The sequence below is a fragment of the Drosophila santomea genome, chromosome 2L (assembly GCF_016746245.2).
Source record: "Drosophila santomea strain STO CAGO 1482 chromosome 2L, Prin_Dsan_1.1, whole genome shotgun sequence".
NCBI classification, from domain to species: domain Eukaryota; kingdom Metazoa; phylum Arthropoda; class Insecta; order Diptera; family Drosophilidae; genus Drosophila; species Drosophila santomea.
In genome coordinates this window covers 12,018,575-12,043,519 of record NC_053016.2, presented here as the reverse complement: position 1 = coordinate 12,043,519, position 24,945 = coordinate 12,018,575, and the positions used below count along the sequence as shown (strand labels likewise).

The following is a 24,945-nucleotide window of genomic DNA, read 5'->3' as shown; positions in this document are numbered from 1 at the left end:
ACAACAAAGCCAACAAAAACCGGGCTAACAAAAAAACGCGACTCCAACAACATGTTACAAGTGCAAAGGCAATGCGCGATGGTCACGTTGCAATGTTAGACATCCACCGCCCCCTCCACCACCCTCTTCTTTACACTTCCAATTGTCGGTGTATCTCCAACAAGCGGCAACCAAACAACTTCGCGCCCATAGACCATCATTTTTTCACACAGATATTTTCTCCAACTACACGGTAATAAAAAAGGGTGTGATTGCTAAAACAAACATAACAAGTTGTCTTAACTTGTCAGACCCCCAATAAATTCCTGTATTCTTGGCTTATACAGATTGCAACCTTTTTTAAATGGTATCATAGTTATGAATTACTTTTAGATAATGGTATTATAAGTACTACATGGATACCTACATATCTACATGGATATTCCTATTTACAATACATGATTACATATTGATAAGTCTGTATAATTAGTCGACATAGAATAATATTCTATTAAAGTAATTCCCATGATAACGTTGGAGTTCTGATAAATAACCGACTATTTCTTTTCAATTTCAATTTTCTATTTCTAAAACTGATTATATTGATTAAATTATTTATGTTGGGATGTTGAACAATATAAACATGCTATAGTACACATATTTTCCCTCTGTGTAGCTCTTTCTGTTTCTCTTTCACTCGCTATCCATCTCTTTCAGTGCCTGTTTTCTAGGTAGGTGCCGACCTGCCCCTGGCAACAATGCAGACGGCCTATTACCACACAGCCAGTTCCAAGTCAAGTTGAAGTTGGCCATGTTGTTGGCGCTTTTTTGCCCATGTTGTTGCCGCTTTGCCCCACTGCAATTGCCGTTAGTCGTGCTGTAGTGTGTGTGCCAATGTCGTTTATAATGAAGTTTCCTGTCGATAAAGTTAAACTTCAAAGCTTTGGCCAAGTTTGGGGGCCTCGCAACACTGCTTCTATTTTTTTTTTTTTTTATGTTTTATTTTGTTGCTTGCATGAGAAAAAGCCGAAGGTGACTTAAATGCGATTTATTCCCCGCGAGGGCACTATAATTTAATATTTTAGTAAAACGCAGGAAGCTTTTAGCTGTTGAAGGTAAGTGAGTTTATTTAATGTACTTAGATTAGGGACTTAAAAGAAATATTAATGCCGATCGCCAGGAATTAAACGAGTTTTTTTAATTTTATTTACGTCATCTTTCGAAAACATACTATAATTTATAAAACGCATCTAAAAGAATCTGAGCAAACAGTCACAACAATGCAAAGCACTCACACACACAGAAGCAACACCCACGTGACGTAATAGCATCACAACAAGGCGGCAAAAAAAAAAGAAAGGCGAGAAAGAGGAAGAGAAAGAAAGAGAGAGAGCGGCAAAAGTCGCAGACAAACATTGAAATTCACTTTAAAACGTAGCGAGATCATTGCAATGATAAGAACGAAGAGAGAGAGTGACGACGAAAGAGAATCCAAAAACTATGCAAAAAGAAAAAGGAAGCAACAAAGAGAGGGGGTCGTGTAAGTCCCGAAAGAGCAGCATTAAATCCTGGCGCATTAGAGTTACAGTTGTGTAAGGACCAACATAAAAAAATAATAAATTGAAAGCAGTGGAGACAACCTCCAGGCGCGTTCCTTCTCACTCGCACCTTCACAATTCCACAGCAACGACCTACCTAACAACAACAACCACAGTGCAAAACGAAAAGAAGAGAAGCTCCACACAGAAACAGAAACTACGTCAACAAAATGGGAACGAAATGGAAGCGGGATATTGGAACATTCCCATTGCCATTTTGTTTGTGTTTGTTTTGCTCCAATTAGCAACTCGCTCGCTCGTTCTCTCTATCTTCCTCAAGCTCTCCTACTCTCTGTCCCGCTCTTGTGGCTATGTCGCTTGCGTCATTTTGCCTTTGCAAAGACAGCATTTTCTTTGCACGGAGAAAGCTTTTCTTTGGGAATCCAAACAGCTGCTGTGGCTTTGTCGCCCTGTCGCTGTGCAGCTTTCAGTGTGCAGTGTGTTTCATTGTCATCTCGCCTCATTCATGATGACGCCAAAAGAAAGCTACAACAGCACTAGCGCAAATCAAAAGCAGAAAGAAAGAAAACGCCGGTTGGGATAGGGTCTCAATTCCATGTGGGATTCCCTGTCCTCCCCTCTCTTCATCTATGTATCACTCTATCTCATTTTCACCCTCTTGATTTCTTTTAATTACTTATGTTTCGCCACTGCCTTCTTCTATGCTATTTTCATTGCAATCTTTTTATGATGTCTAAATATATAAATATAATGAACATAGCTAGCTTTTATTCTATTTATTTATATATCTATCTATTATTCATCAATTTTTACCTATATACTTTTAATATCTTATAAAGTTACATACATATATACATATTTTTTTACATCATAAGTTTTTCTTCGAAATATTTTGAAGTTTTAATGATTTCATTACTATTACTTTTTAAGAGGTATGGGTTAGTCCATTAATAGCATGTTACGATGTCAGGGAAGCCACAAGTTACCCGAAATAAGGAACAAGGTTTGTGAATACGGCAAATTATAGAGGAAATATGTTAATACAAAAAATGGAGAAAGCTGGAGTAAGGCCAAAGCTGAAGGTCATTTGGAAGGTCTAAAAAAATTGAAATTGCACTAAAAATATGTGTTCCTTTTTCAAGGAACTGGGCGATAGTTTCCGCAACCAAAAACATTTGCGATCTACCGTTGAGATACGGATACGTGTAACCACAACCATTGTATTTGTGGCCTGCCGCTTGGCTTATCAACATGAAAAACGCTATGTAACCCAATCATAACCCATCGTGGAAAATTAAAAGTACACTCAAAATAGAGAAACTAATTAAATTTGCTACCAACACAATTTCGTACCCATTCATAAATCTCTCAATGTGGCTATCAAATCAAGTAAAAGTCTTTTTAATGAAAGCCCCAAGATTTATGAACAGCCGAGATCGCATTTTTAATTAACACACAAAACTGACGAGTGTAAAAATGAGAATGGGAGCTTTCAGCAATTGAGCAGAAATAGTTTGCTGAATTTTTCAGATGCGAATTTTGGATTGGGGAGGCAGGCAAATGGGTATTATTTATTCACACATCCACATTGGGGGATTGATGTTTATTTTGATTGCCATAAAACCAAGTACGGAAACTAATCGATTAATGAAAATTTGTTGTGGGCGAGGGGAAATTAATAGGACAAAGCTGTTTAAAAAAATATAAAAATAAAATGTTCTAAATGTTCTAAGAACAACGAGCAAAGAAGCATTTTATTATAAACTTTTTTTTATATAAAATCTAGGTACATTTAAAATTAAATAATAATTTAATTTTGTTTTTTATATATTTGTTTTATTTTTATAGCAAGTATTTCCATTCACTTGACAATGGCTGTATAGAATGAAGCTTATTTACTGGAAAGAAGTGAACTTTGTTTTTGTGACTGGAAAACATCTGGAATTCGGGAAGATCATGGATCTCCACAGGACTGCCTTGAATTTCGCAAAAAAAGATCGAGGGAATGAGTCTGAAATAAACGAGGATTAGATTAAACAGATTCCACACCACAAAATGCTCCATAAAAGTGTCGAGATTTCTCAAAAGTGGGAACATGAAACCCGCGCATTATCACAACTTTAATGAGTTGTTGTAGGGCTGGAAAAGAATTATTTTATACGAGGGGGGGACAAAAAAAGAAAAATAAAAATTGGCAGAAGGCAACGTGTTCTGGCCATTCTCAGCCGTTCCCCTCTCTCACCGGTTCGCTCGCTCTCGCACGCTGAGAAACGAACGAAAAGCGCTAACGAAACGAAAATGCAAAATGTCAATGTCCTCCACTGTACAGTTCAGCGTCAGAATTGCGTCGCAGTTTTTGTGTTTTTGCCCACAGAACGCAGAACTGTTCTCGCGGCCAGCGGAACGCCGGAATGGAACGCGATGCAAGCCAACAGAAACGAAAAAAATAAGACGAACGTAAGCGTGGACTTCTGGAATGGAGCCACTGCGAGTGTGTGTGTGTGACCAAGAGAGTGTGGAATGAAGTAAAGGTGAAGTGGGGATTACGGGGGATTCGCATGTGTGCGTAGTCCTCTTTGGGGCCTCACTCCTCCTAAGAGGTATAACACTACTCCAAACAGAAAATTTATCAAAAAATGTATCAAGTAAATAAACTACATTAAAGGAAATATTACATTCCTAAGATACTTTAACAAAAAGTATCTTTTGTCTAAATTCAAAGAAGATGTATTTAGCTGTTGCAAAAGAGTTTAAAAATGTGAAAATACTCCCTCACATTATGTTTTAAAAACTAAACAGTTAAGAGGTACACCACAATTACCTAATATATTGATGCACTCACTTTAAAAGTTATATATATAATATTTTAAAAATTAAAAATTAAAGGTTATGTATTGATGCCCTTCATAACCGCTTTTACTGCATGACTTTCTGCAAAGTTTCTTTTCGAGTTTCGCGCGCCTCGTAAATCCAAATAGCAAATACAAATAACGTCATTTGTCCGTGCCTTGGTCTCCATATCCATATCCATCTTATGGCTCCTCTCATATTGCATTGGTTGGAGCAACTTTTTTAATAAGCGCCGATAACTGGCGAAGAACGGGGGCGAATCGTATGAAATGAGTTCTTGTAGAGCCAATACTTAATGAAAAACGGAAATGCCATTTTAGATTTATAGTTGTGATAAACAGCAACAGCAAAAGCAACAGCAACCGCAACGGGCAGCCGGCTAAAAGCAATTGGCCAGTTGAAAGTTGGTAACAACTTTTGGCCGGCTTTGCAAACAGATGTTGGCGGAACTTGTTCCTCGCCTGCGGCCAAAAAGTTAGCCAAGCAAATGTTGCTCAAACTTCAAAAAAGATTTAAGGTTTCCTCGCTGAAGCTAAAGAAAAGCTGTTATATTGTAGGACAATATAAGTCTTAACTAAAAACTAAAGTTTAGTCGTTCTAGTTTATTTCTTAAGATTTTTACCACGAAAGCTCCATTTTGTTTCATTCAACTGAAATGAGCATATCCTTGTACCAACTTACGCTAATCAATGTAATATTAAGTTCAATTTCCTTCGATACATACCTGCAATGAGAAGAAAACGAAATTGAGTTAGTATTGCGTTGGGGAAAAGCAATTCTAAAGAAATGGAAACCTCTTGGAAAAGGCAGCCGAACAATGGGAAACCCACAAATAGCAGCAGACCAATATACTCGTACTTGTATGTAAGTCAGTGGCTGATTTTGTTATTGTTGATCGCCCAACACCTGCACGTGTAATCAAATACAATAAGCCATAAAAAATTATCATAAACAAGACGCAGCCAATGCGGCCAAATGAAAAATAAAGCTGACAATGGGACTCGAAAACGGAATATGGATGGTTAGGTGCTTTAGGCTTTGGTGCTGGGTGCTGAGTGCCTGGCATTGTTATTGGGTCGAAGGTGAGTCCGGGCTGGAGCCCTTGAAAATCCTTTGGCACACACAGACACAGACAAGGACACGATGGCCAAACCAACAACAACAACAGTAACAACTACTACCATTGGCAATGGCATAAATTAAGGACCAACATGTTCGACGGCAACAAGAGGACAAGGCTCCACAAGTGTTGACAATAATGGCAACACGAAAAGCTCTGAGGCTGTGTCAATTCGATGGCTGTCCTTGCTGAGCTCCGATTTTCCCCGACACTTGCTCCCTATTTTCCACCCCCATTTTCCGCCCACTCACTCTTTCGATTTGCTTAGAATATTTTACAGTTCGTGCCGTTTTGAGTGAAACATGATGTTTGGCTAATTCAAAAGATTTACACTGAATTTCGCTATTCAATTTTCTCATGATTGAACAGTTGCCATGCCAGAGAAATTTTCTTTGCTCAGCTTGCGAGCGATTGCATTTATTTTTTCAATAAATTGCTGGAATTCTATGAAGCTCACTTCTTATTCTTCAAGTGATTCTTAAATGTATAGATTATAGATCAGGAGAATTTCTATAAAATCACAGTTATATTTCTCTCGCATTTAAGCAATATTCTAACCATTAAATTACATTGGAAAGCTGAGAAATATTTCACCTTTGTTTTGCCCTCTTAGAGGACATTAAACTCGAAGCTTTAGTAGCGTAATAGCCACCTACTCTCTGCCTTTTGGTTAAACAAAAAGTCAGCAAATGAATGTGGCGCCCATGACGTCACCACGGAGAATACGAAAAAAATATATATGAGACATAAACAAAAAAAAATAACGCATCAACCCCTGACGAAAAAGTTCATTGTCTTTGCTTTACAGTTTATTGCACTTAATTAACGTAAAAAGTTGGTTAGGGAGAGAGGGATGGCAACACCTACCAGCTGCAGATACATAGATACAGATACAAAACGCCAGCGATAATGAATTATTAGCAAAAAAACAAAAACAGCGGAGCAACAGCCAGAGTATCTTTATCCCGAATCTCGGGCTGTATCTGCCGGATATTAGAGCACTGCCAACAGCGCGACAACATGTGTCGCCCCTTCAGCAACATGCAACGTGCAACAGCAGCAGCCGCAGCAGCAACCGCAACAGAAGGCGAAGGCGTTGCAAGTTCTTAGGAACTTTGAATCACTGTCTTTACATTCCCCCAATTTCTACAACTTCCCCCTGCTACCCGCCCTTGAAGTTCTTTTAATGTTGCATGGCAAATTTAATTTCTAAATTGCAGCTGTCGTCGCTCTGCCGCACATTTGTCTTGGTCTCTGTGTGTCCATAATCTTGCCAATAGTATCGTCATAAATCATGCCAGCCGAACAGCGCAGACATTTCATCAAAATCCGCAAAAATATCTCATTCCCCGCTTGCCATTGCGTATACGCCGCGTGTGCAGTCAGGAATTGAAGCGTGGTGTCCCAGACCCAGACGCATGAAAGAGCTGCCAGGCAATCGCTACATTTCAAATAATTTGCAGACAAACTAAGGCATTCTCTTGGCATTCTATATGAAATATTAAAAGTTCTTAATTTGAAGAATAAGATGGCATTTTTTCCAACTTACTGCACATTTCTTTAAAAATGTAAATTGGTAACATTCTTTGCATACAAACTTAATTGTCTACAGTACTTCACTTCAAAGTAAGTGTTTTATGAAACATAAGAGATCATTTAGTGCATATAAGAGCATGCTAAATATGATTTTCAATAAAGTTTTGCATAGAAGTTTCCAATTTAAACATTGCTACATTGTTCACGATTCATTAGCACTCTATGCCCGCCATAGAATTCAAGCTAACTTAGCTTCACAATGAAAGTAAAATGAAAATCTGTGAATCACTCGAAACGCATTCCCCGCATTCATTCGCATTCATTCGAATTCAGATACATGTGCATGACAATGGGCAGACTGCACCTATGTATGCTTTATGGTCTGGCCCCAAATTGCATGTTTAATTGCAATAAAGAAACAACGCTCGCGAAAAAAAAGCGAATGAAAAACACACAAACAAACAATGCCGCGGTGGAGAGAAAATACAGAAGCAATTTTCATGAAATTTCGCGCACAGCTGAAAGACACAAAACAGCTGCAGCAAAGTGCAGTTGGAAAATGGAAAATGGGGAAATTTCAGTGCACGGGCAGCGGGAGGGGACAAACAGAAGGAAAATTCACCTCCCGCTGTTTAAGCAGAGGAAATGAATAAAACCGCACCCAAAAAATGCTTTGAGTAAGACTGAAAACTCCATTCAAAGAGTCACAAAAGACAAAAGTATCCTTACATGCTAGAATCCAATTAATAATTTAATTCGCAGTAAATGCCTTTTGTTCTGGTTGTTTTTTTCCGCCACTGAAATTAAACAAGGAAAACTTTGAACAAAGACCAACAATGGTAATGAGTCGAACTTGAAAGTTCTGTGAAACGGAAGTTGCAGTAATTAACATGAATGTTCAAATAAATGTGGCAAAAAGCAACCACGAAACTATAAATAAATTAACTTTGAAATTACAAAAATCGGCCATAAAACACTCATAATTAGCAATAGTAATTTAAAGGTTATTTTTTATTGAAAAAATCACTAATTAATACTGCTAATATTGAGAACATCGGTTTGGTTTGTTCCAGCCTTCAATTTTATTGAATGTCAATTATTTTGTTTAATGGTTTATAAGTAATTCTAGTCAATTCTGTAGATTACTTGGCATAATTGTTTCCCAGTTAATAGCTTATTAATTCTTTTGCTTACTTTGATTTACAGCGAAAAATTAATTGATTTGTACTCGCAAAGTAGGAAAAATAATTCCTAATTTATCAAAAGTTCTTCAATTACCAGCGATACTGTAGAATTTTAAATTAACTATTTTTATGACTAGTTTATTATTTCATAAATTGTTAGTTTGCATACACAAACATTTATTTGAATATTTTGTACCACTCGGCGAAATGTACAAATAACTCTTGCTATGATTTTAGCGATGTCAAATACTTATTTAATAATAATTTATGCAGCAATAAACCCTCATTGTTGCTGTCATTAAATTAATTGATGGCCGGCAAACGCAGAAAGCCGTCATTTGCATAATTGAGAATAATATGTTAATGGTAACCAAGATTAAAGTCGAACCTGGCGAAAGAAGTGGCTAATGTTTTCATATCGAATCTTAAAATAATATATGTAAACGTTCGAAAGTTCATGTCACAATAAAAACTAAATGCCTGGCTCATTGTCGTAAAAGTTTTTGTCGGTTTATGGTTGGGGTAAATGGGGTCGGGGGGAATGGAATGGATTTTTATCATAAACGAAAACGAAATGTGCACCGATGGGTGGGATTTTTGGGATTTCGGGGCGAGAGGCGGAGAGTGGCGGACTTGGGGCTTGCTTTCAATGGCCCCAAGATGCTGATGCATACCGAAAAGTCTTCAGAGCGTTGATGAGACATGAAACGAAGCGGCAGTCGGACAGGCAGACAGACAGACAGACGGATCCACAGATACAGATACATTCGCAGATTCGGATACAGATACAGATGCTCAGAATGCAGCGTGTGTCTGTGTGAAGAGATTCAGAGATGCCTTTTAGCTTTTATTACATTTGGTGTTGGGCTGCTGTGGATGCAGCAGGCGGCGATGGAGAAGATGGAGCGAGACGAGACATGACCTACCCCAAGGCAAAAATTATTATTATTTTCTTCTTATTCTTCTTATACGATTCCATATACGATGCATATATACATATATATACTTTTTCGTTGGTTCCCTCGTTTTCATTTATATGATTTTCTTTATTATTACTCTCGCTCTGGGCTTCTCTCTGTGTTGGGTTTTGCCGAAATGAAGCCGTAAAATTATATATGTACGCATGCTACGGCATTCCGTTCCCCAATCGGTGTCTCCACCCCGCTATCCCCCATATCCCCCACATGCCCCACATGCCCGACTTCATTGTTTCAAACTGCAGCGAGCAATAAATGAGTAATACGGTAATAAAAACAAAGTTTGCACAGCACACGACTGAGCAACCGACCCTTTGTCCCTCGAAATTCTGGCCAAGAAATGTGTTTATCTTGGTTAGTTCCAAAGCCAATAAGGGGTATTGGCCATAACATATCGCATAAACCACAATGGATAAATATCAATTAAAAGATAATGTACCTTTTTCACAAAGAAAATTGCAACGAAAACCAGAAACTTGCAATTAACAGAATAATGGCAATAAATAATGATTCACCATTTAAATAGATCTTCTTCCGGAAAAAAAAACAAGTATAAACAATGGAAAATTAAAAAAAAAACTGCAACGCATGACATTTTGAACATAATTCGCTATTATATTAATACCATCGCTTACATATCTGTGCATTTATCAAATAATCAGACCGTGTCTAATGCCGGCAATGATACCAAAAAACGAACCATCTGTATATCTATGTATTTAACTGTGCCCACGTCGCTATAGAGTACATCCCATATGAAAACCCAGCATGGCAGCAAGATCGCACTCACGGATACGAAAGCCAGCCCATAAAGACAAAGGCATTAAATTACAGCGGGCAAACGAAGCAGCACAGAAGTGTAGCTAATGTTTTGCTACCTGCCACCCAAAAAACCACCTCATGCCCCCTTAGAAAAATAGAAAAAAACACAGAAAAAATACAAAAAAAAAACAGAAACCCCAAACGAAACCATAATTTAATAGCAGCTACTACAACAACGGTCGCTCGCTGTTAGTATAAACTTGATTTCAAAGTTAAACCAACCTTAACCAACATTTATAGACATCAACAAGAGAGAACGCTATAGTCGAGTTCCCCGACTATCTGATACCCGTTACTCAGCTAGTAGAAGTGCAGGTTTGTGGGCGTTAGAGTGGGCGTGGCAAAAAGTTTTTTGGCAAATCGATAGAAATTTATAAGACCAATAATAAAATGGAAAAATATCAAAACATTTTTCAAAAGTGTGGCCGTGACAGCTTTGGGCGGTTTGTGGGCGTTAGAGTGGGCGTGGCAAAAAGTTCTTTGGCAAATCGATAGAAATTTGGAAGACTAATACAAAAATGAAAAAATATCAAAACATTTTTCAAAAGTGTGGGCGTGGCAGCTTTGGGCGGTTTGTGGGCGTTAGAGTGGGCGTGGCAAAATTTTTTTTGACAAATCGATAGAAATTTACAACACCAATACAAAAATGAAAAAATATCAAAACATTTTTCAAAAGTGTGGGCGTGGCAGTTTTGGGCGGTTTGTGGGCGTTAGAGTGGGCGTGGCAGCATGATTCGACAAACTTGCGCTGCGTCTATGTCCTGGAGTCTGTATGCTTAATCTCACTTCTAGCTTTTGTAGTTCCTGAGATCTCGACGTTCATACGGACAGACAGACGGACAGACGACGGACAGACGGACAGACGACAGACGGACAGACGGACAGACGACGGACAGACGGACATGGCAAATCGACTCGCTATTGATCCTGATCAAGAATATATATACTTTATATGGTCGGAAACGCTTCCTTCTGCCTGTTACATACTTTTCAACGAATCTAGTATACCCTTTTACTCTACGAGTAACGGGTATAAAAACTTTGGCGGCGCAACGAAAACGACACAAGAAAAAAAACCAAATAAATCCAAGCAAAAAACGATTTTTTGGTTTTGGGCTTAAACTTGATTTGCAGAAAACATTTTGGCTGTGAAGGTGAAGTTGTCTTTATTGAGGTAGGAATGCCAACTGATGGAGTACAGAGGAGAAGTAAAACTGACGTATTCGATGGGTAATTAGCCGATCTTGAGTCACAAAACCTTGGGCTTGAGTTTGAGCCAAGCCTTCTAGCACAAATAGCCCAAGGAAAGGTAAATATCACCATAAAAAACGGGGAGACATTTATTGCAGGGATAAGATCATTAAAAGATCCAATGATAAGTAAAGCTTAATCTTGGCTGGCTATTCTGACATTCTTTTGTTTATGTTAATAGCTGTGACTCAGAATGTCAGGACAAGACATATGCTTAACTATAATCAATACGTTTTCCAAGTGATGACATAAGAATGTGCTTAAATATTTACAACTCCCATCGGCGCATTTCTGAGCAAATTAAATAAAAACTTTTCCCCAAACGGCTCTATTTATCCGATTAGCCATGCAAAACTGAATGAATAATTAATTCAATGCATTGGCAAAGTTAGGAATCGATACATGAAACGCCGAACCGCAGTACTCAAGTCGAAATATTCAATAATTTAAAAGTGAGCAGCGGAAGTGTAAGGTGTTTAAGGGTTACAATTGGCCCAATGTTTAATATTTAAACGCAGTTGCAGTTGCAGTTGCAGTTTGGAATGAACTTAATAAATGTGTGAGCTTCGACAACTGACTGCTGTTGTTTAAAAAAACCCATAAAATTCGTAAACGTTTAAGTGTAAAGTGCAAGAGCAGATGAACAAAATATTGTAAATCTTTGGCTTGGGTAATTAGCTCATTCCACCTAAAGGATTCCGACTTGTCTGCTGACTGTCTGCAAACAACGAGGATCATATAACAAATTTTCTGCTTGTCAGCATGAGCAAATTTCCAGGCAGCTTGTAATTAATATTTTGACATGTATCCCCTAAGCAGCTCACCACCTCTCCAATGGGTGGCAATATAAGATTCAATTTCATTCGACGCTGCTGTGTAGGCTTTTCTCGCCAAAAAGCCCAAAAATAATTATATTTATATTAGGCTAATGACACAGACGGATTGCATATCAAATGTTGTTTGGCCTCCAGTAACTTGCCTGCTTTCCAGGCAACCCAGGCAACTGCCTGCTGATGTAACTTTTCAATCAATTGAAGAATTCATGGAGAATGTATCTATAGAATTTTGACCTGTTAGTTATTAACATGATTTGCGTTGTTTAAATTTTCAAAGTTCTAGTTTTCAAGACTACAGCTGCCTTTTGTACTTGGCAAAAGTTATAGACTCCGTTGAGAGCCAATAAATTAAGCTTACCAGAAAGCCAGTATAATTATATGACTTTTACCACAGTCACAAAAGAATTTATTTTTCTACATGCAGTACGCAGCTACAGTGATAAAAATGTTGAGCAAATATTTAAGACGGGGAACTGCAAGCACACTTTTATTTAATGTTTGCGTTTTTCTCTCCGTATTAAATGGTTTTTGTATTGTTAGTGTACGCATAAGTATAGTTTCAGCAAACGCAGTCTGGAAAAACTATAAGAAATTGAAAGCAATTTGCCAAGAAGAAAGGCAAAGAATAAAGAATAGTGCCATGTTTGCTAGAACAGAGGCGAAAATTATTTTTCTAACTCGCAGAGCGAAATGTACGAGTGGGGAAAAGGAACGCCAACTGCAATATCGCGCTGTCTGCATATAAATTTTGGTTAGGCGACACAAAGGCAGTGAGCCAGAGGGAAAATGCGTCTGATAAGGATGAAAATAAAATGCGATAATTTTTTTTTTCTCTCTTTGCGCCAATGCTTTTCATGAAACGGACAGTTTGTGGGTGCCATTTGGGGTTCTGGGGAAGTGGTTTTTTTTTGGGGGGTTAGGGGAGCCAGAGCCAAAGCCAAAGCCAAAGCCAAAGCATTTCAGCTACGGAATGACAAAGTATCAGGGCAACAACAAAGCTTAAGTCATAAAAAAAGTTTCCTATGAGGCGTCAACGAGACGAGCAGTTCTTCTTCTCCCATTTTCTTGGTATTTTCGCTTTTTGTGTTAGGAATTTTCCTCAAGCCAGTTGCCTGATTGCATCCAACAAGGGAAAATTTAGCAAGGCAACCCAGAGAGGGTCTTTATATCCCCCCTTTCCGTGGCAACGAAATCTGTTTACAAATTTGATTTGCCTGCCACGCCCAGCGCAATTAGGGCGAGCAAAAAACCATCGCAACATTCTCACACTTAACTGGAGGCCTACGAAACAGGGGCGTAGTTCGCATAGCTGCTCCATCAGGGGAAATATAAAGAAACGGGTTAGTACAACACGAATGTATCAAATGCACCATGAAAGTATTATAAACATTATATACATGTACTAATACTGCTTAAACTACAGACATTATGACCCAATACCATGCTTTAACTTAAGGTCCAATACCATCTCAACTATTTAGTACAGTTCTAGGATTGGTGCTTGAACTTAAGATCTACATATGTTTTCTGGTAGTGTTAGGGAAGTTCCTAACCCCTTTTCGAGGACGCCGCTGTTCAGGGCAAAGTGGGCCTGCAGTCTTAGTCGCATTGATTGTTATGTAAGCGGCTTATAATTTCTTCTCGGCGAGAGAAGCGCCTCACTGCGATGATGGGGAAGCGAATTTCATTTTTGTTGCCGGGCGTAGCCAAGTGTCGATTGCCGTTTCCCATGTTTTCCATGTTCAGTTTGTGTGTGGGCTGCTATCGGCTATCGGCTATCGCTGTTGCTGCAGTTGTTGGTGCCCTGAAAATTGCTGTTGCCAAATGGAAAAAGTATGTTTTCAGGCGCTTAAAAAGTAAATTATAGATGCTTTGACCATTGCCCACTTCTCCACTCCCCCACTTCCTTTCGCCCATCGTAGTCCACGCCATTTATTTTGCTGTCGTACATAGTTGGTCCTATTCTGTGGCCAGTGGACAAAGTAACAAATGCACTCGGCCTGTGAGAAAAGTTCGGAATGGAATCTTCTTATAGGGAAGAGGATGGATTAAGCCGCTCTAGAGCATAGACCTAATCACTGGGTTTTGGTGGGAAAACTGCGGTCACTTGGCTAATTACTGATGGTCAAGGGGCAGTTGGCTTGACTTGAATTTAAATACATTTTACTCATTCTATAGAAATCTAATACTTGGCTCTTTAATAAAGCAAAAGAAGACCTGCGTAATAAAAAACAAAATATTTTTTTTTTATATACCGATATGTGTAAAACACACAACCCTTTTATAACTAATCCCCACACCAGACAAATTTCATAACCAGCGTGCTCTTTAAACCCAAACTCACTTTCCCGCTGCGGCGCAGATAGAAACGATTTTCACTAAATTATTTTCACTTTTCTTCATAGGCCGACGCGATGAAAACGAAAGTGAGGCAAAGTCAAATCCCCAGCGACCATCGAAGCCACCGTTACCGAGCTGGAGTAATGTCGACATGGATGTGGACTGGAGCGGAGTGGAGTGGAGGGATTGGAGTGGAGTAGAGTGATTGCATTGTTTTCTGCGTCCATGTACATGGAGATATTAGATAGGCCTACCGACACACTGAGACCCGATGAGCTCAAGTCGCTCAAGTCGGAGTCAAAGTCGGGGAATCGAGCATGCTGATGAGTTTGGCCTACTTTCACTTTCATTTTCTAGTTTCGGCTTACAAGCGTAATCATTTTTGGTTTTTCTCTTTTTCATATTCAGGCGCTTTTGAGCCGGTTTTCCAGAGAGCCATCATGTGAGAGACCCACTGACAATGAAATAAAGTTGTTTCACATTTCATGGTTGCTGCACTGACATACCAAAAAAAAAAAAAATATATATATATATATATATATGTTATAGACCTACGAAATATTGCAAAGAAAAACTAAAACAATGGGCAAAAAGTTAATTTTAGACTGGGTTGGCAAAGAAAAATGTTTGGAGATTGCTCATCACAACAGCACAACGTAGTCATTGATGGATTTCCCATTTTCTCGACATTTTTGCGCTCTCAAGTGCTGCGTCTACACTAGACAACATAAAAAAGTACCGCATCGCCACTCTTATTGCTCACTTTCACTTTTTTTTTCAATGACAATTAGTGGCCACAAAACATAAACACCAAGCTGAAGCCACAGCGATTCATGTTTCTCATTTTAATTGCGAGCCAAAGCTTTGAATAATATAATTTTAATTATTATTTTTCTTTTTTTTTACCAGCTGTTTAGTGTTGTAATAATTGTTTGCCCAAAGTGAAGAGTAACTGTACTTAGATATGGAAAATTTTTAATTAGTTGTTGGGCCTGAACGATTGCATATAATATGATTTGCATGAGTGCCTTTCGATTTGTATTTAATTGAGGGGAAAAGTTGGAAACCTCCACTGGAAAAATGGGTAAATTGCCGGGAAAGTCTGTGGATAGCACAAGTCTTATTGGAATTTGAACCAAAAACTTCGTTAACACCTACAGTGGCCCTTTCTACATAACCAACTGCTTTTGAAATCCCAAATGGCACTTGTAATAGATATCCAAAACACCAAACAAGTTCGTACGACAGTAAAACTCGAGCCGAGGGCGAAAATAAAAACATAAAAATCCAGCCACATAATTCCCACTCACACACAACTGCAGTCAAGTTAAACTAATAAAAAGACTAATAAAATCAATTTCAATCAAAATACCAAAGTAAAATAAATACATACCACAAAAAAAAAAAAAAAACGCAAGAAATTATGAAGGCAAGAAACGAAAGCGGAGACATCAGAAAAAAGTCCAAAGACGAAGGCAGCAGCAAATTGGGGGCCATAAATCAAATGCCAAAATATGCGCCAAATATTATAGGAAATACGGGGAATACCGGGGGAAATAGGGGTCACTTAGAGATAGAATGCAGTCTTCGGGGAGAGCACGAGTATTACGTGCTACGCCTCGAGGTATATGGGTTTCTGTTTCTGTATCTGTATCTTCATCTGTATTTGTATCTGTATCCGAGAGATTCGCCGACTAGAGCGTGCAATTAATGATTTTGTCGGGGCGTGATGTCGCAATATTCAATGAGCTCCTAATGACTGGCACATGATGGTTAGGACCCCGGTTATAGCACTTTAGATTAAATGTCTAGCCCAGTCAGACGTCCGAAGGGAGGGGCAGGGTAAATAAGAAGCTATCGCCTCTGTGATAAATGATGGTTTCTTTTTACTTTTCTTTTTTTGCATTTTCAGCACTGAAACCTGCCTTGCCTGCAAACACTCAACATTTAATGCTAATAAGTTCGGTGTCAAAAACACACTAAACTATGTGAAAATGCCTCCTACAGAAGAATATTTAATTTTAATTATTAATTATGGGAAAATGTATCTTACACATATAGAATATTTATTTTTAATTATTATTAAAAAAGGAAACATTTAGTTAAACGTATATGTTTTTCTTCAGTTTCTTGGTGAGTTAAAGTCACGTATGCTCTTTAAGTTTTCCCCTGCCAATAAGCCCCTCTAAGATCTTTCCCCATTTGGCTGCCTCTGTTTCATCCAATTTACCTCATTAGCCATAAGGCTCCAGTTCGAACCCTCTGGCATTGGGATCCCCAAGCAGATACATCCGTATCCCCTTTATTTTCCAAACTTACCCTGCATTTTCGGCTGCAGCAATTGACATCTGTTGTTGGGGCTCATCTGTTAGCCGCAGCGTTAGATGTGCCCTTCGTTGTTCTGGTTGTTGTTATAGTGCTTGTTGTTGTTGTTTCTGGTGCCGCTGATGATGATGCTGCTAATTTTTTTGCATTCGTTTATTTGATGTCTACACATAAAATTCGCGCACGAAACGTAAATGAAACACTGCAAAAGAGAGAAAGGGGAAAATAAAAGAAAATGTTATTAACATTTTTGTGTACATCTCGCTTTGTTCGGGCATTTTACAGTATTATTTCAAACAAAACGCTAGGCTTGACATAAGTTGCCGCACTTGAAAGAAAAACACACACACACACAGGGAAACAGGGAACCCCGCGAAAACAAGAAAAACTGGCAAAAGCAAATGCCAGCTGGCCACTTCAAGACTCAAGTTACAAGAAACACTTAGGGCCAAGCCGAGCCGAGCCCCCTTTCTCCATCTCCATCTCCATCACCATCATCATCATCACCATCCGCCTCATGATGAAAACCCCAAAAAAAAGAGAAGAAAACCCTAGCAAAACCCAAGACATGAAATGAGTAAAAGGCGCCAAGTGTGTGTCTGTGCAAGGTGAAGGGAAAATGGGTCCAAAAAAAATATGAGGGAGGTACTGAGGCCTCTTTTGTGTTGCCGAGGGCAAAGTGTAAGTTCCCTATCTTCGCCATTCCCCCAAAGCTTTTTTTTCGGCCAGCAAAGGTTACGGTTTAAGCCTAAATGTAATTCGAAAAATGTTTCAAAGTGAGAGCCACGAGGGGCTGAAGACAATGAAGGGGTTGAGTCTGAAATTCGTACTTTAATTAAAGTGTTTTTTACAACAAGCAACTAAGTTGTTAAGTACTGACTTGTGTTTAAATGTAACTGTTTTATTTATACTTAAAAAAGAACAATGTTTCAAACAATCCTGTATTGCAGCTTAAATTTGGAAATACTGCAGTTTCGTTCGGTATTTGGGTTTTAAACTTTAAATAACTGACAAGAAAATGCTTTGACTAAATCCGATTTACCCTGGCGAACTCTTGCCGTAAGCTTCTTGTAAACAAACAAAATCATCTGATATAAGCCCATGAGCTGATGTATTATCTGCAGACTCTGCGCAAATTAAAGTTTCATTTTTCAGTTGCTGCCTCGCTCTCTACGCTCAGCTATTTGTTATTATGTTCGTATTCGCATTCGTATTCTTCACTTGGCCAACGTGTCGTATACTCAACTCGTCAGCCACCACCCAAAAGAGTTTTCCACACGCATGTAGCATTCTCGGCCGGGAAATACTTATGCATGTATGCAAGTGTTCGTGGCATGAGGAGAATGAGAATGCTTTATTGTATTTGCTTTTTAAACATCAACAACATTTTCTGTTGCCATACGAAGTACATGCATATGCATATGTACGCGTATATGTATGTATGTACGTATGTAAAAACTGCAGCAACTGCGACTGCATTGCGTTTTTCTCATTGTTTTTGCCCCCGTCGCCCCTTTTCGGGCTCCAGAAACTTGTTCATATAATTTCCTGTACGCGTGGCACAAAAGCCAGCAGCAGAAGCATAATCTGCCCGTCTTATTCCCTCCCTATACAAGTACATATATCTCCATCAAAAATCCCCTCTCCTCTCCCCTGCCCATTCTTTTGTCATGTATTTTTGCTGATAATAATAATGCATTTCATTGTTGTTTTTGCTGCTGCTGCTGCTGCTGGCTTTGCTGCTCTTGTCATTGTTTATAATTGTTGCTTTGTGCGAGCCTAGCAGATGCATAGATACACATGTATCTGCTAGATACGCCAAGCGACGACTGCGTGCGAGCGCAAAAACAATTTACAGAATTCCTGATATCACTTCTTCCAGTCTGTTTGCCATTTGATTGATTAAAACAAGGAAGCAATATCCTTGCCTTGCTTGTTTGTTGGGAATTTTCATTACTTGGGCAATAGCATAAGCAGAAATGTGTTATTAAGATAGATTTATACCAAAGATTCATTAATAATAGTGTATATATGTATGTTAACTTTAGAAAACACACATTTCGAGCATATTAGTTACAGTTTTTATACAAAAATATGTCGCTTAAAGATTCTAAAACTAGTTTTAGTCTTATCAGCAGCATAAAGTGTTTCCAATCGATGAACACGTTTGGCTGGAAGGGAAGTAACAGCCTTCGGACATGGCACTTCATTAAAGAAGAGATTCAATAAATTTTCACAAAAGCATGTTAATTGAGCGCCAGAGTTGGGATGTTATTGATGAGCTGATGAGGGGGAACTTAAGTTGATTTCTGCGCTTGAAATAGTTTCAACAAGTCGCAGACGAGACAAGCGAAAGGAAAATATGACGAAGGAAAACAATTTCAGTTTGTTTACTTTATTGTCGCATCGAGACGCGTTGAAATTCTTTCTGTTTGTGGACTGGACTTTATTTTTATCAGCGCAGACAAGGACAAAATTGTGGAGAGCGAGCGAGGGGGAAATGTAAACAAGAAGTAATGAATTTGTGATAATGGTAAATGTTCCTTTTTGGCTCACTTATCTTCATTTCCTTGCCTGGGTTTCCTTCTTTTTTTCCTTTTCCTTCGCTTCACATTTTTATTTATAGCCTTTAAATTTTGTAAGTAAACAAAAGCATGTTTATTTGTATTTCCGCAACTGTCGGTGTAAGTGATTGAGTGCAGCGCGTAGCAAATTAGCCGCCTCGCCGCTGGAAAACCAGCTTAGAACCGAGCTAAGCGGTCCAACAATGTGACAACACAGAAGCCGAGAGACGCGATAACTTGGCCAAGACGATGGCGATGGCGATGACAACGAGGCAACTTAATACGCGGGTTATGCAACATACACACGCGAAAGAAGCGAATCAGTTGCACAAAGCGAACGACGACAAAGGCCCAAAGCCCCAACGGCCCAAAGGCCCCCTTTACCTGGAGACCGACCGGTTTTGGGGCCCCATCGCGAGAAGAGAAGAGAAGCAGCAGCGAAGAAGCGAAAAAGCGAAGAGAAGAAACTCCATTTCGCATGGCCAGGAGATTCTGCACATTTTACCGTTAACATAATGGCTAAATCACCGTTTAGAGAACCGCCAAGATGACGCTGTAGCTGCGAGGGGGTGGTTGTGGGCGGGGCTTGTGGTTTGGGGGCTGGGGGAAGAAAGACTCCAACTCGTGGCAAACCAAAAAAAAAAAAGGAAGCAAAGATTTCAAAAGAATTCTCCTCGCTTCTTCGTTCTTGCCAATTTTTCTCCGTCTCTTTGAGCATTTTTTTTTCCCCTGCTTCGCATTTTGCAAAAACGTAATTACAGTTGTTGGTTATGTTTTTTTTTTCCCAGACGTGCTTAGAATTTAATTAAATTAAAATTACAGTGAGTGCCAAAGTTGCGGCCAAATTCGACAGAGATGAGATAATGCCGCGAGTTTGCAATTTCCAAGAGGCAGTGGTATCAAGATGAAATTCAAGTTGCAACACAACACTAATAAAAACACTTTTCTACATTTCCTGTCGCACATTCATCATTAAAACTCAATGATGCAATAATTCAGTTTCTTAATTTATTATAATTGTTTAATTTATTACTTCCCCCTTCTGCTAACACCACAAAATTCCAAAACCACTTCGGTGCAACTCACTTCACAAACATTACGTGACATATTTTTCAAACGTTTCCGATACCAGAACAAATAAATAAACGAAAATAAAAATTATTTATATAAGTGCAAACGGAAAAGACTTGTACCGTAAATCGTGCGTAAGTTATGAACTCTGCAGCTAAAGGATGATTAATTGAGTCTTTAGTTTCCAGAATAAACCGAGAATATTGCCCTAAACCGATATGCGGTTTGTGAACGTGAATAAAATCGAAGTTGACGATATAAAAGACCTCGAATCGGTTGTCGAGATAAGCGAAATTCCCACTTTATCAGCCAAATAAATTACAGCTATTGGTTCCGATTGTTTTGTTAGCTTATCGCCCTAAATAATTATTAACATTACTGTACTCCGTTGTGTTTTTGTGTGTCAGGCATTCGGGTTTGGACTAGCCAAAACTTCTATAAAGTGCCATTTGTTAACAACTTGTTCCTTGCCTTCCACGGCTGTGTGTGCAAAAACAATTTTTCTCCATAATGAGGTCAGTTTTAAAATACATAAACTCATTATTCGTATTTTTCTTTTTTTTTTGCCCGCCTCTGCGAGCTGCGAGCTCGTGGCTGTGCACACAAACAGTAAAAAAAAAAGAAAGAAAAAAGAAACATTCGGCGTAAAAATTATTTTATTGTCGCGTACGCAAGACGACGTACAAAAATGTGTGGCCCAAATAAGGAATACAAGTACAGCGAAAATAAATAAGGCTAAAAGCAAAAATAACAATGACACATTAATAATGTTAAGTAAATAGAGAAATTTACAAAATAAAATCAACACACGATAGGCAGTCAAGGCAAATGAAACGCGTACGGATATGGATGTATAGACATGTCTCAAAGATTCAGATCAAGTTAAGATCAGCAGAGATATCTTCTGCTTTTCGGTGCACTAGAATCTTTGAGAAACAGGAATTAATGTGTTTTAAGTAGATAACTTTAGTTTAACTGTTCAACATTGGGCGTCTAATGGATCCAAGGCAAACTTCAAGCTTGGTTTTAAGTTAATCAATTTTGGGAAAGTGCTTCCGCATGGAGAGAATTGCACAAGAAGCCACTTACATACATATATGTATGTATATTATATGTTGTATGTTGCCGTGTAATGTGCCGCTATCAAATGCTATGGGCCGTGAAGTAATGGGAGCTGCCATAGGGGCTGGCCACATAAAACTATCTGAATCGGAGGCACATGCTTTGCATATCGCAGGGAGAGAGCTTCGAGTGGCGGTACTGTTAAACCCGCCCGTGGAGTCTTTGTTTTCAACAAGTGGCCAAAATCCGTATGCTCGGGTTTACGTGCCCGGAATCTATTAGCCGCAAAATGAAGCCGTTTGAAGTCCGTTTGTAAGCGTTTTTCCACCGTTGCCAGGGGGACACCATGCAGCTGTTTAAATGCCACTGATAAGCCAGCAAACCGAAAGAAAACATATACTTGGTGCGTATTATTTCGACGATCGACAGATAGACACCGAATATACATGGCTCGAGATTATCCTGCGCACTTGGCCAAATGTGCGTTCAGGTTGAGCAAACACAAATGTGGGAAATACCCACCACCACCGAACTGATCAATTTAGGTTAACCCATCCACAGGTTTGCCGAGTGTGAACAGCCACAATGTTGGCATTAATCAATACGGTTTAAGCCACGAAATTCCCCTCGACACGGTCGGAAACATTAGGTCGTATATTAGGCAAAACCGAAGCATTAATTTTCATATATTTCGTTTGGGTCCAAACTGCTTATTAGCATGCAAGCCGAATGGCTACAAGAATCATTAACCATCCGACGGACAGAACGGAAAATCAGACAAGAACCATGTTTAAAGAACTTTGCCGAATGAGTGTATGCTCTTTAAACTAAGTAAACCAAGTATGTAATAAATAAATAATAAAATAGATAAAATACAAAAAAGTGATTATTCCAATTTAAAACAAACCTAATTATACGGATATGATATTACATAACCATTGCAAACCAGTTAACATAAATGTATGCTTTATTATTCCTCATTAAAGTGGCTTGAAATGCTCAATTAAGCAAATGAATCTTTGCTCCTCTATCCCCCTTTGCCATCCGTGATCCCCAGAGAAATTTGGAGGAGCAAAGACAAAAAGCATCAACGAAACTCCCCAAGAACAAATGCCCGGAAGCGTTTTAGTTCCTTGGTGGTCAGATTTTCGGTACGGCCCAAGTCCAAAGATAAAAAAAAGAAAAGAAATAACAAAACGGACTGAGATTCTACTGCTGCGCGTTTTGTTTTCAATCATTTCATTAATCACTTGGTCCAGAGAATCTGGACAAGAGTTTTTTGTTCTTGGCGAGGCTGGTGCTTACGAGTATATCGCTGCCTTCTGCTTCATTTGTGCCCCGAAACGTGTTAATGTCAAATTTGGGTAATTAATCAAATAAAACAAGAGGCGGCGAGGGAATGCGATCCACCTAGAAGCTGTCTGCTAATTTTCCATTACTCATTTTCCTTTCGGGCACTTTGCTTCCTGTTTCGCTGGCTTGCCAATTGAAATGTTTTTTTTTTGCCATTTCTTGTCAAGTTGGCTAGTTGCTTTCACTGACAAAATGTCAACGATTGTGTTGACATTAGCTGCTGGTGTGAAAATTAGTCTCGGTCGTTTAAATTGTAAACTGAACCAAAACCGAACTGTTGATATTTATACATATGCACGTACATAATTCTTTCCTTTTATTTTAGTAGGCCCAGTTTTCCTATGTATATACAATTATCTCTAGGTGTCACGCATTTTCCCTGACACGAATGCGCTTGAAACTTTCATTTGTCAGCGACATTTTTATTGGTTTTCCTTGAGAAAACATCGCGAGAAATTTTTATTAGTTCGCCATTAAAGTATGTTTCCCTACGTAAGAGTGTGTAAATTGTCATAAACAATAATGTCGTAAAGGATCAGGAAACGGCATTAAAGCCAGCTAACTTGTAGTCATAAAACTTAATTAGTTTGGGCAACATTCAGAAAGTAACTCAAGCGAGCAGTTTACAGGAAATGACCCAGAAGTTTTAGAGTTGGTAGGAAATACAGATAATTATAATGCAATAGCAAGCAAGCAATAGAACCCGATTAAATATAAATATGTTTTCACAGAAAATCACAGTAACATATTTCCATATTTCTTACTTAACTTTTGACTACATCCACTATAAATTATAAAGGTCTGACATCATTTAACCATTGCCATTCTTTTAAAACGTACATATATAACTCACTTTCCAGTAAGTAACGCACAAAAACAGCAAGCCCTCGATAAAAGAGCCATCTCCAACTGCTAAACGTCAAGATGACACCAAGACCCCAAACAAAAAGTAAATTTATGAAGTAGGCAAGAAAAGAAAAAAAATCAGCAATCGAATTAAATTTACATAAAAGCTAAATAAATAACAGACAGGCCCACCACAAAGAGCAGATAAGTAGGCATTTGTTTATAGACTGCAGATGTCTCTATTAAAGATACAATCAATTTCACAATAACTATAGAGAAATACTCTGGTTAGTGAGAAAATATGAAAATACATCCAAGGAAATTTCAGATTGCTAATATTGTGATACTAATCAGGCAATCGAATTGCGGCTTATATATATGTACATATATGTATATATATCTCTTCATATTCGTATATATATATTCACATTGTTTACACTTGGATGCAAATTAGTTTTGTGCCCGAAATGGCGCAGAAAATTCCAATCCCAAACTGTTTTCTATTGTAGCCAGTTCAGTCTCTTTCTGCATAATGCGGATGCTTTATATGTATATATACTATATATACTATGTACATATTCAAGATATATGTATATGCACACAAACGAATCCGAATCCATTTGCAATGGCTGCATAAGTGTGGACTTATTTTATGGAGCACTCGACTTAAACTGAACCACGTCGCCAGTTCTCAAAAACGTTGGATGGTCATCAAAATAACAAAATAACAAAATAAAAAAGTAACAAATTCTTTTCCTACTTCAGCTGCGCGATGACGCACAGAAATATTTATTCGCACACAGATACTTTTCGCTTGCCTTTGCTCTATATTTTGTTAAAAGCCATATATATAGTTGTTGCTAATATGCGTAAAAAACCCTATTTACCAACAAAAAGTGGGGTATGCCTTTAGTAAATGAACGCGTTTTAAACTCAATGAGTGAAATGTGCAATTAATAATAAAGTTTGCAAGATTCATCTGCGAGGTATTACAAATTTTATAGACACTTTTTCCAGCGCTTATTGCGCGTTATACATTTTTAATTGAATATCACTTTGGCACGCGGAATTCCAGACCAAAATTTGATTGAAATCGTGGGCCAGAAGAAAGAGTAAATAAATTGTTAGGGAGGCGATTGAATCGAGCTACCACTCAATCAAACAGGTGTTGTGGGCCCCAACCATTATTGATCTATTTCTGGACATTGCTGAATTTAATTACACATCTCAGTCGCAGTGCTCAATGCGGATTATTGGGGCGTGTATTTCG

The 24,945-nt window shown here is 38.5% G+C and overlaps 1 protein-coding gene across 3 annotated transcripts in view; it reads right to left on the bottom strand.

Annotated features, from left to right (window-relative positions):
- Nucleotides 1–24,945, bottom strand: part of LOC120458090 (neurogenic protein mastermind) — a 68,005-nt gene that overhangs the window by 36,209 nt on the left and 6,851 nt on the right. For all 3 annotated transcript variants that reach the window (XM_039645609.2, XM_039645608.2, XM_039645610.2), the window contains exon 2: nt 16,774–16,981. In XM_039645609.2, coding sequence (XP_039501543.1) covers nt 16,774–16,802 — 29 coding nt within the window. In that variant the 5' untranslated portion in view covers nt 16,803–16,981. The remainder of the gene's footprint in view (nt 1–16,773; nt 16,982–24,945) is intronic.